Below are 12,857 nucleotides of genomic sequence, written 5' to 3'. Positions count from 1 at the left end.
TGGACGGAGGAGGCTGGCAGGCTACAGTCCATGGGGACGCAAAGAGTTGGACATGACTAAGCATGCACACACACAACGGTTGAAAATGTTTAAATATAGTCAGAGTATCTGTGTTCCAATCCTACTTTGTCCATATATTTGAGTGACTATAAACAAGTTATTTAAGCTTTAATTTCCTCACCTTTAAAATGGGGATTAATAATAGAATGACCATACTGGGTTATCAAAAAGATGAATTACAGCATATAAAGTGCTTAGTATAGTATCCATCATGTGTTAATGCAATAAATAATTGTTAGCAATTATTAAAAATAAAAGAGCAATAAAAATCACACTGATGGATGTCTTCTTTCACTGCTTGTACCCAACATGATACTGGTGTTCTAGTTTCAGGGCATTTAGGCAGGAAGATGAAATAAAAGGCATCCAGCCTGGGAAAAAAGAAGTAAAATTATCTCTATCAGCAGATGACATAATTTTATATATAAAAAAATCCTATGAATTCACACCAAAAAAACTATCACAGCTAATAAACAACCTCAGTAAGACTGCAAGAGACAACGACATCAATACACAAAAATCAACTGTATTTCTATACAGTAGTAAAGAAGAGTCCAAAAATGAAATTAAGAAAAACAATTCCATTTACAGTGACATTAAAAAAGAATAAAATGACTAAAATAAAATTAACTAAAGAAACAACACTTCTACACTGAAAATTTAAAAAGCTGAAAAAAATTAAAAATCAATACTGTTAAGATCTCAATAGTTAAAATCCCAAATTTACCTACAGATTTAACATAATCCCTATCAAAATTTCAGGGGTTTGTTGTTGTTGTTGTTGAGATTTACAAGTTGATCCTAAAATTCATATGAAAATACAAAAGTCCCTGAAGAGCCAAAACAATCTTAAAATAAAATCATTTCACATCTATAGTAATTATGGTTGTGTAGTACTGGTACAAGGATAGTCACAGACAGATCAACAGAACAGAATTGAGAGTCCAGAAATAAGCCCATACATTTATAAGCAACTGAATTTTGACAAAGGTGTGATGACAATTTAATGGGAACAGAAAAGTCTTCTCAACAAATGGTACAGAGACAACTGGATGTCCACATGCAAAATGAATTAACTTGGACCCCTACTTCACACCATATAAAAACTCAGAATGAAGCTCCCCTGGTGGTCCAGCGGTAAAGAATTCACCTTGCAATGTAGGGGACATTGGTTCAATCCCTGGTCCACAAAGATCCCACATGCTGTTGGGCAACTAAGCCCAGGCATCGCAACTGCTGAGAGCGTGTTGCGACTGCCAAGGCCGCACACCACAGAGCTCGTGGTCTGCAACAAGACAGCCCCTCAATGAGAAGCCCACACACCACAGCTAGAGAAAGCCCAAACGCAGCCATGAAGACCCAGCACAGCCAAAAACAATTTAAAAATTTAAAAACTCAGAATGAATCGGAGTAAGTTTTGGCAAGAATGTGGAAAAACTGGAACCTCTGTATAATGCTGGTTGGAATGCAGAATGGTTTAGCTGCTGTGGAAAACAATACAGTGGCTCCTCAAAAAATTAAACATAGAATTATGATTTGATCCCAAAACTCCACTTCTGGTTATGAATCCACAAGAAGCGAAAGCAAGGACTTGCACAGATTATTAGTAGGCCCACATTCATAGCAGCATTTTTCACAACAGCCAAGAAATGGAAGCAATGAAAGCACCCACCAAAAGATGAATGGAAAAAGAAGGTGTGTTATACACATACAGTGGACTATTATTCAGCCTTAAAAACAGAAGGAAGCCCTATCATATGCTACAACATGGATGAACCTTAAGAAAATCATGCTTAGTGAGATAAGCTTGTCACAAAGGGACAAATTCTTCATGACTCCACTTATAGGTATCTAATGTAGTTAAACTCACAGAAATAGAGTACACAGAACAGTACTTGCCAGGAGCTGGGGGTAGCAGGGGTGAGGAGTTGCTGTTCTGTGAGTATAAAGTTTCAGTCATGCAGGATGGAGGGTTCTGGGGATCTGCTGCACAGAAGCAATATGTATGCAGCCGACAGTACTGAACTACAAACTTTGAATTGTTGGGAGGCTAAACTGAGGGAAATTGAAGTTCAAATTGAGTCAAGGTGATATAAGCTGAAAGGCAGCTTGAAACAGGGTTAGATCTACTCTTCTCAATAATGGAAAATAACTGAAAATGTATCACCAAATTATCGCTGTTGATCCAAAATATCATGGAAGGGTCAAAAGCCTGAATAAGAGGAAAAATAACTTCTAAAGAAGCAATGTCTAGAAATTGCTTGACTGATTCCTTGCAAAATTCAAAATTATGTTAAACAAAATGTAAAGTTAGAAAACGAAAAAACCAGAAGATTCATCATGAACAAGTGAAACCAAATTAATTGCAATTTCTATTTTGATAAGTTTACTTAACAGTAGGTAAGAACTCTGTAGGCACCATATAGCTTAATTACAGCAAGACATTTGGCAAAATCTTTCTTAATATCCATATAGGCAAAATGGCATATAGGCTTGATAAGAAGAAGTAGTACTAATACTTATTGAACAACCACAATGTATGCATACTAATGATGTTACTCTGGAGGAAGTCTAGTCGAGCTGCATACTTCAGAGCCCTTTACTCTGTAATTTTAATATTGTTATTAACAACCCGAATGAAGACCCATTAGGTATGTCTACAAAATATGAAAATGACCAAAAAAGTTGCAAGGAATAAATTTAAATGCCTAATTTAAAAGCCTAAATCAAGACTAACGAAATATAAAAACTTAATATTTAAGCTAAAAAAATTCATTAAAGAAAACCAGGGTTAGGAAGACTTGGTTTAATAACCCATGTATAAAAATACAGAGTGTAATTGAAACTACTGACTCATATTAAGCATAAGTAACAGAAGTCAAAACTGTTAATGAAATACTTGGTTCCAAATAACAGCATTTAGCTCATGCAAAACATATCCACCACACACTGGTCAAATATCATCTAAAATGCCGAGTACAGTTCTGGGTAACACATTTAATGACAAGGAACAAGTAGAATTTATTAAGAGAAAAATGAACACGGTTGAAAGATGAGAGAATTACATTAAGTTAGAATGATTAAAGGGCTTCCTAGGTGGCTCAGTAGTAAAGAATCCACCTGCCAGGCAGGAGAAGCAGCTTTGATCCCTGGGTCAGGAAGATCCCCTGCAGAAGGAAGTGGCAATCCACTCCAGTATTTTTGCCCAGAGAATCCCATGGACAGAGAAGACTGGTGGGCTATAGTCCACAGGGTTACAAAAGAGTCAGACACGACTTAGGGGCTAAATAACAAGAAGGAAACAAACTGAGGTTGTTTTACGCTCGAGATTAGAGTGCTCAATGTGTGGTAGGGAGGAGTCAGTAGCGTTATGATGATAGTATTCAACTATTGTAAGGGGCTATTCAGGTGGAAAAGGAATTATACTTGGAGAAAGCAAAATAAAGTGGGAACAACATAAGCTCTGATGTTATAAAGACCTGGATTCAAATCCTGGCTCCATCATTTACTGTCTGCTATTTGATGCTTAGAGAGTGATTAAGTTTCCTTACCTGAAAAATGATACCTACCTAATAAATGGATAAAAAATTAAATGCAATTAAATGCAAAATTGTTTATAAGTTGCCTGGCATTGCGTGACACACTGGGATACACAATAACGTAAGTTTCCTTCTCTAGATTTTTCTGAGTTGTTCTATAAGAGTATTTTTTTTTTATAAGAGTATTTTTCAAACTAATAATTACCATTAACGGGTCACCAAATCAGCTTAGTGAATTGTAACCAGAATTTTTTCCGGAAGAAACAGAAAATCCTAGTGCTTTAACATATATACTAAGTATAGTTTTGTGAAACTGTTTCAATTATTCACATACATGTGTGTACTAAACTATGGTATAAAATGTATCATGAAGATGGGTCTTAAAAAACAAAAAAGTGAAAGTCAGTACTAAAAGTACTGTGTGTGTGACTCAGCCATGCCTGACTCTTTGCAACCCCATGGACTGCAGCCCACCAGGCTCCTCTGTCCATGGGATTCTCCAGTCAAGAATACCTGAGTGGGTTGCCAGTTCCACCTCCACTAAGTACAATACTGGTTACTAAGCGTGTTCTACAGAAACTAGTTCCTTGGGAGCTCAAATAAGTTTAGGAGACAAACCATACCACTTAGAGATTTACTATATTCAACACATACTAGCATTATCAAAAAAGTTCAGCATAAAAGAAACCTCTTTCATTGTTCTTGAACCTTTTCCCCAGATATATCTGATCTCAGACCAACAATTATTTGTTCACACAATATCTACTAACACCTTCAGGAGTGGCATTTTGTGGTATACATTTAGGAAAAAAAAAATTCCCTAAATGAAAAAGAAAGAAACGTGTATGTTACAGAAAGTAGACTTTTAGTTTGCTAAGAAAAACTCCTGACTTAAAATCTTCCTCTTACTGCTACTAACACCCACCACCCTTTATAACTTAATACTTCATACACATACTCCAAAAACACTTTAAACATGGTTTTCAAACTTTTAATTCACACAAATCTTTTCAGAAAAAGGGTAGGACATCTATAATATCAAGACATGTAACCAGGAACCAACTGGCCAAAAGAAACTTGTGGCGTAGTATTTTAAAAGACTTACTTTACTTGAACAAACCCTATGCTCAGAAACTAAAGCAGCAAAAGACTTAATCAGCCTCTCCAATCGGAGTTAGTGTGTTCTAAGAATATATCATCTAAAATGGGGGATGAGTGCAGCTAATCCTCGTTATTATTAAGAGCATTATTATCATCATCACTTGGAAGAGGCATGTGATGGTATTTAGATGATTCTCACTTCTTTTAAAGTGTATACATACCTAGGATTCCTTTGTGAGGACATGACTTCACACTAATATGAAAACTGTCACTACCACAGTCAGTTCTAATTATATTTGGTATCACTTGGCAGTAAAATAAAGGCTTGACATCATATATTCAAGAGTATCTCTGTATTTCAAACCTTTCTAATCGAGAGTTACAAATATCTCTGACTCTGCTCTAGCAGTTTGTCAGAGCATAAAATGCCCCTCACTCCTCAGGCTCCACCTCTCCTCAAAGTTTTCCCAACTACCTTAGACTATTATTTTCTTCCCAATTTCTCAACACTCTCAGTACTTTTGGTCCCTATCAATCTTTTAAGCAATTCACTATGTACTGCCTAGCCTGTTTCTTATTTTGTTGTTCAGTCGCCAAGTCTGGTCCAACTCTTCGCAACCCCATCCCAACAAGAATGTAACTGCCTTAATGAACAGGGATCAAATTTAAGAATCTCCCCCAAGATCCTGGAAGCATTCACTAAATAAATATTTCTTAATTTTAACAACTTGGCTTAAGAGTAATAGCAGCGAGTGTCAGAGAGCTTATATACCAGACCCATGCTAAAAGGATACATGGATTATCTCACATGATCTTCACAACTCTATAGAATAAAGAACTATTATTTTCTTCATCAAATAGGAGGAAGAAAGTGAGGCTCAGGGTAACTTGCCCAAGGTCTTACAGCTGTGAGGAGCAGAGCCAGGTCCTGAATCCAGGCAAAGCTCTCAACTATACCAGGACATTCTGTAAAGTTGCAGCCCTGCAAAACCAGAGTCTATGAAGGATTTCAATTTCACTAAGTTAGAAGTTTCAATTTCAACAAAGAACAGATACTTTAGCTAAAAGATTACAACTTAAAAAAAAAAGACATATTAAGAATTTCCCACAGATATTTTTATACAATTGCCATAAAACACGAAGGAAACCGCCTCTCATGTCGTCTCTATATATGGAAGTGATATTATGCCGTGGGTCACAATTTTATCAAGTAGCTTGTGACAATACAGTCCGGTTCACATTTTTAAATAGGGCTCTTTTTCTCTGCCTCTAGAATGACATAGAAATGAAAGATGGAAAACTGTCACTTCACAGCTTAGAAAAACGCCAGACCCAATTCTTGTTTAAAAAATGAGAGTCGGGGCTCTTGTTCCACCGTTGACTCTTACACAAAGCGGCACCATCCTCTGCCCTCTTCACACAAAGCAAGCTTCACCCCACTACTCAAGGGGGAGTGCTGATTCACACGGTTTCCCCATTGCCACCAGAAATGCACCTAACTCCCACTGGTCCAAAACGATGACCACAGCGCGGACTTCGATTACCCTGGTCTGCTCCCCGCACCGGGTGCCACCTCATCAAGCAGACCCCCTCCGCGACACCCAAAATGCCCAGGCCACCATCCGAAAGCCAGGATTTCACACAAAGCAAGATCCCTTCCTACAAAAGCAGTTTCCCATCTCCGACTCCTCCCACGGCGAGCAGCCCCTCCTAGGCTGTGCCAGTCCCCAGACCCCAAGGGGCCCGAAGCCCAGAGGGTCCCCCACCCAGAGAAGAACTAGCTACAAACCCTGTTCCTCTCGCCAGCCTCGAACCCCCAACTCTCGCTGACCTTACCGCTGCCAAAGCAAGAAATCCATGAGTCAGAAAGCGGACCCCGCTGCACAAACCGAGGTGTCTTACCGGGGGACCCTCGGAAGACGCTCTCCGCCCCGGGGCCCGTCCCCGCCCTGCCCCGGCCCGGAGCCCCGCGCTCACCAGCTCTCCTCCTCCTCCTCCCAGCCTGACAGGCGCTCCAGCTCCTCGGGCCGCAGCGGCTCCACCTCGTCCAGCAAACCGCCCTCGCCCGCTGCCAGCAAGGAGGTGGCGTCCCGCAGCTCCTCGCTACTCGTTCGCCTCGGGCCCGACCCGGCCCCGCTGCCCGATTTGGCGCTGAGGCCCAAGGGGAAGCCCCGAGGAGACGCCGTGCCGGAGGAGGGAGTGGACGCGCCGGCCCGAACTGGGCTGCCGGGCCCGAAGGAGGCGGCGCCCTGCACGGCCCCGGAGCGGCTCCTCAGCTGCTCGTTCTGCTTCTCCAGCATCTTCACCAGCTCCTGCAGCTTCCGCACCTCCTGGTCCGCGTTCACGTCGGAGTTAACGTCCTCCATCCCGGCCCCGCTGCCTCTGCCGCCCGCCACCCGTTCGGACTCACAGCGACAGGGAAAGAGCCGGCGGAAAGAGGCGCTGCCGCCGCCGCTCACTCTAGCCGAGGCGCCGGCATATAGCAGGGCCAGGCCCCACCGCCAGTGTCCCTCCTGCTCCGGTTCCCAAGCGTCGCCGGACCCAGCCGAGCCGCCTCATCTGCGCCGGCTCCAGGATTGGGGGAGGCGGCGCCAATATCCGGCCTCGGCAGCCATCTTCCCTCCGTCCCTCCGCCCCCCTCAGCCCGGCCCAGTGGGTGACCTCAGAGCGTCGTGGGTGGACCGGCCGCCGACCGGCGCTAGGAACCCAGCTCAGATCTCGCGGAGGGGCGTGGCCATGGGCGAGGGTGGTGGGGTGGGGCCGTGTGGGGCGGGCCTTAAGCCGGAAGCGACGTGTTCGGAGCGTTGGCGGAGGCGGGTCAGTGCGGCGCAGGACGAGAAGAGCGATTCCTGCGGGCGGAGAGCGCAGGAGGGACCCGAGGGGTGTGGCCCAGGCGGCGGGTGGGACTAAGGTTGCTAGTCGAGACTCTTAGCCCCACTTAGCTTTGGCTAACACCCGCCTGTGGGTCCAGCGTCCGATCCTGTTCTCCTTTTAAGCGGGTTCTCTGGTGGGCGCTGAGCCGGGCCCGGTGGAAAGAGTTTACTTCGTGTCTTCAACAAATATTTAGTCGATGCCTTCTTGAAATAGGGGTTTGTCGGCTCTGGCAGGAGCCGCAGACCATCTGTGACCCGTTTCTCCCTCTGAAAATGAGAAAGCCAAATCTCAAATGCTTAAGAGAGGTCTAAGGTCAAAAGAATAACCATAAATTGTTGAGTGCTTACTACGGAGAGACACTGTGCATTAGATAAAGGCATTATCTAGAACAATTTTCCCGACTTCGCTGCTGTTTTCAGCACACTCATGGAAGCATGGATAGAAAACTGCTCCTTTCCCAACTTTTCCTGTTAGTCGATGCATAATTTCTTCTTTGTATTGTTTTCTTCTGAAAAACTTTTCCGTGTTGTGTCTTGCCTTTAAAAGGTTCCGTATGGAAAGTACTTAGTAAATATGTTGACGAATACTGATGAACGCTGAGAGAAGTATGATTAAAAATTTGTCTTCAGTGGCACCCGTTTGTAATTTGTCCCAGGTGGTGCAGTGGTAAAGAATCTGCCTGCCAATGCAGGAGACAGAAGCGGCCTGGGTTCGATCCCTGGAGATCCCCTGGAGAAGGAAATGGCAACCCACTCCGGTTTTCTTGCTCGGAAATCCCGTGGACAGAGGAGCCTGGTGGGCTACAGTCCATGGGGTCACAAAGAGTCGGAAATGAATGAGACACACATACATACTCTTTGTTTTGATCACATTCAGTGCTCTTGACACCTAAGTTGTGAACGACTGGTTTCTGTCTGCAGCTTTCCTCTAATTGCCTCCTCCACCCTTTGCTAATAATGACCCAGTCCCATTACCCCTGGATGTGGACTCACGTGCCCAGTCATACTTGCTTCTACCCTTTAGTCCTCCTGCGCTGTATTTTCCTTATACTGAATGTTCTACCTGCCAGGTCTGATTCTTTTCTTAAAACTCCGGCTCACCTATTTAGGAAATCTTTTCCTGACAATTCCAAGAAGGTCTAGTTGTTCTGTTTACTGTAGCATTACTGTTGTTCAGTTGCTAAGTCATGTCCGACTCTCTGCGACTTGGTGGACTGCAGCATGGCAGGCCTCACTGTCTTCAGTATCTCCTGGAGCTTGCTCAAACTTGTGTACATTGATCAGCATTACCTGATCAATAATTTTCAACAGGTATTTGTACTTTTGAAAAATTTGCTTCTTTTTCTAAGTCACTTTCAACTCTTTTTGTCTTTGTATCTGATGGAAAGGGACCGTTCATTTTAGTTTTCCAGGTCTAGTAAAGTGCCTGACACAATGGACATTCAATATTTGGCTTGTTGAAAGTTATGAGGAAGGTAAATTCTGACAGGTCAAGGACCAGATAGATGTTTATTCATAGCAAAGAAAAAGCATTGAGTATTTTCAATGTTTGCTAACTATAAACAGGTAGAATATTTTCCTAGCTATGCACACCTAGTCAAAGAATGTCTTTGCATCACAGTAACTGTGAAGCAGTATATATTACCTGTATAATGTACGTCTAAATATCATTGCTGTCTCTGGCACATCTGAATTAGTCACCAGAGGGTTAAACATCATGGTTGCTTTACATAGAGCACTTTCACTTGCATCTAATGGTTTGCAAAATAGATCCCAACCAGCTAGGTTCTGTAACAAGAACATTCCAAATATATTCCTTGAAAAGAATAGTTCATATAACATTATGAAGTTCATGGGGCAAGGAGAGGTTGGTGTAATGTGAAGGAATGAATGGGTCATCAGAAGACTGGATGGCAGATTCTAGTTATACTATAAATATGGTGCACGTGTGCTAACTAAGTTGCTTCAGTCACTCCAACTCTTTGGAACCCTATGGACCATAGCCCACCAGGCTCCTCTGTCCATGGGGTTCTCCAGGCAAGAATACTGGAGTAGGTTGCCATTTTCTTCTCCAGGGAATCTTCCCGATTCAGGGATCAAACCCACATCTCTCATTGGCAGGTGGGCTCTTTACCAATAGCACCACCTACTTGACCTTAATCTCTGGCCTTATATTCAAAATATGTTTGAATACTTCCTAGCACCACCTCTAGTTCAAGTTGCTATCTTTTCTTGTGGTTGTCTCTTAATGGGTTGTTCCACGTTGCTGCTTACAATCTGTGATGCACATAGTAACCAGATGATCCTTTGTGTAAGTCAGATCAGGTCACTTCTTTGCTGGGGATCCTCTATTTGATTCTTAACATACTTAAAAATCTCAGGTCCTTTCCTTGGCCTGTAAGATTGGATACTTGGCAACTTCTTCAGGTATATCATTGAGTACGCTATTCTTCCCTTCCATCACCCTAGTCCAGCCACACTGGCCTTTCTGATGTTCTTCAAACATGCCATGCAGATCTCTACTTTAGGGACTTTGCACTTGCTATTCCCTCTATCCAGGATCAATTCTTCTTCCACACTGTCACATTACTAATCTCCCTTCATTCAGGTCTCAGCTCAAATATAACCACCTAAGTTCACTATCTTCATTATTATGACCCTCGCAAAATAGCATCCTTACCGTTCCCTACCCTCTTAACCTTTTAATTTTTCCTCTGATACATCATCTGTTTCTTCCTTTAGCTTATTGCCTATCTCTCCCCAGCAGAATGTGAACTGTGTGAAAACAGGATTCACTGATGCCTGGTGCCAAGAACAGTGCCTGCTATGTGGTAGACATTAATAAATGTTGAATGAATGGATGGACTTAGGTCAAGTGGATTTCAGATAAATGTATTTGTTATGTCTCAGATCATTAAGGTGGAGATCCCTAATAATGTTGAACGGTTGATTTTCTTAATTATATTTCCTCTTCCAAAAGAGCAGCATGTCATACACATACGTCATCTTCAACACTTCTCCACATCCTGAATGCCAACAGCCCTTACAAATTGCTGAGGAGAGAAAATCCTAGGTTTTCACTGAGAAGTATGAGGACAAGAATTTTACATTCCATCCTAAAACTATCTTTCTCTTTCAGGTTAACTGCAATACTGTATTCTCTGGTGATTCTGAATTGTTAGAGCATATTTTTAAAGTCACTCTAAAAGTGACCTCATGTAAGTATGAGGAATGAAGCTGGGAGGTGTCTGTGAAAGCATCACAGTTAGCCCAACAAGCTCTTCAGGTGTTGTCTTTTATGATCAGTTTGCTTTGTTCCTGAATGAAGGAGTTACTTCTTTTCTAAGCAGGTGTGGCCCCTTCCATAACTTGTTTCTACTTGCATGTTAGTTCTGGCAAAACTCCTAACAAAGTGGAAAATATTACAAACCACCAAAAGTATTTAAGTAAAAACCATTACTCAATGGTTTAAAGATATTCAGCAGTCCTAAAATTCTAAACCAATATGTTTATGTGTATGTATGAGCATATGCCCAAAAGCAGTTTAGGAATTACTGGGCACTTACAGAAATATTTGCATTTGTTTTAAAAATGCTCAAATTCTTTGAAGAAACCTTGTCTATTTAGCACATCCATTTTGTCACCACAGGCACACACTGGGCTAGTCATTTCCTAGATGTTCTCCCTCACCTAATCCTCACCAGCATTTCCCCCTGAGATCTACCTCCTCCTGGTCTATCTTGGGGCCTTTTCTTTACTGTGTTGGCATATACTACTTTAAGAAGGAATCTCAGGAACTTTAAAAGGCTATGCGTGTAAGAGACTCTGAACTGAAATCTTGGGAACAAAAAGATTGGCCCAGGATTTGGACCTAAAATTTTTCCAGTCAACATTGATTAGATCTTACAGTTATGGGATGCCTCAAAAGTGGCCATGATGTCAGGCATCACTTCCTTAAGAAGGTCCTCTGGTCAAGAGTGGCCCCCTGTCTCACTGTTTGGGGCATATATTATATTGATGTGAAGATGGGAAGGCCCATGATCAGGGCAGAGGTGAACAGGCTCTTGTTGTCTTAGGAGGCTATTGTCTGAGCCCCAAATGAAACAATACCTAATCTCCCACCCTTTTTGTGACAGCAAAAGAGAAGATAAGATTTTAAATAAAATGTATTATTTCTTCCTTTTTTAAAGTAGTATATCAGCAGAACAGTGACGCTGGAAAAGAAGACTGTGAATCACTTCTGAATATCCATGATGTTCTAGGGAACCTACCATTCAAGGATAGAAGAAACTTTAAAGAATCATCCAAATCTCCAAGTTGATAAAAGTCCCAGTTATCTCTCTAGGATTTAAAATAGGTTTTTCTGAGGACTGACTTAGAGATGCTAGAGAGATAGTAGACTAAGAATAAAGGGCTGGATTAGGCTTAAATAAATTAAGCTGTCTAGACATTTGTACAGTTACTCTTCTATCTAAGAAGTTGAAAGAATTCTATTCTTAAGTCTTTGGGATACTCCTGGAATATTACACAGACTGACAGACATAATCAACTATTTAATTTACTGAAGCACATCTAGAAATTTCCTTTCTTATTCATCATCACCCTGATATAAACAAAGTTATATGTACCCTGGAAGTGTAATTCTATAAATATCTAGGTCTTTCTGAATTAGCCCAATAATGGTGACTAACAAGGGTCTTTCCTGGCAGACCAGTGGTTAAGACTCCATGCTTCCATTCCTGGGGTTGTTAGTTCAATCCCTGGTCAGAGAAGTTCTATATGCCACAAGATGTGGCCCAAAAAACTCCCCGAAAACAGGACAACAAAAAATAGTAGCTAACAATTATCTACCACTTTTATGATACACAATAATTCATTTAAAACTCACAATTGTCTTTTGAGGCAGCAACTATTAGTATCATCATCTCTGTTTTGCAAATGAGGAAAAAAAGACAAAAATGTTAGATAACTTTCCAGAAGTAGTAGAGCTGGTTTTGAACACAGGTGTTCTGACTTTAGAATCTGCACTCATAATCTCCCATAATTCATGACCAAGATGACTTCTCCATTATTTTCCCTCCAAGAATTCTGACACCTCAGTCAGCTACCATCTGGAGTGGGGACTGGGAACAAGGGTTATTGCCTTCATGATACCCAACAACTTGATCCTCTTGCTCTAAGAGCACGTTTGCCAGTTTTGCAGTCTCAGAGACCCTGGGACTCGACACATGGAAACAATCTGTTTCTTAAGAGAGAGAAGTAATCCCTCCATCTCTTGTTCAAA

General features: G+C 41.8%; 1 protein-coding gene across 2 annotated transcripts in view; it reads right to left on the bottom strand.

Moving 5' to 3' along the window:
* Window positions 1–7,468, bottom strand: part of SLAIN2 (SLAIN motif family member 2) — a 70,076-nt gene extending 62,608 nt beyond the window's left edge. The window contains exon 1 of one of the 2 annotated variants that reach the window (XM_043447679.1): window positions 6,678–7,468. In XM_043447679.1, the coding sequence (XP_043303614.1) occupies window positions 6,678–7,066 (389 nt within the window). In that variant the 5' untranslated portion in view covers window positions 7,067–7,468. The remainder of the gene's footprint in view (window positions 1–6,677) is intronic. The other variant, XM_043447678.1, reaches the window with a different exon arrangement.
* Window positions 7,469–12,857: the final 5,389 nt, after the last annotated feature.

The sequence above is a fragment of the Cervus canadensis genome, chromosome 26 (genome assembly GCF_019320065.1).
Source record: "Cervus canadensis isolate Bull #8, Minnesota chromosome 26, ASM1932006v1, whole genome shotgun sequence".
NCBI classification, from domain to species: Eukaryota; Metazoa; Chordata; class Mammalia; order Artiodactyla; family Cervidae; genus Cervus; species Cervus canadensis.
This window is presented reverse-complemented; position numbering and strand designations above follow the sequence as displayed.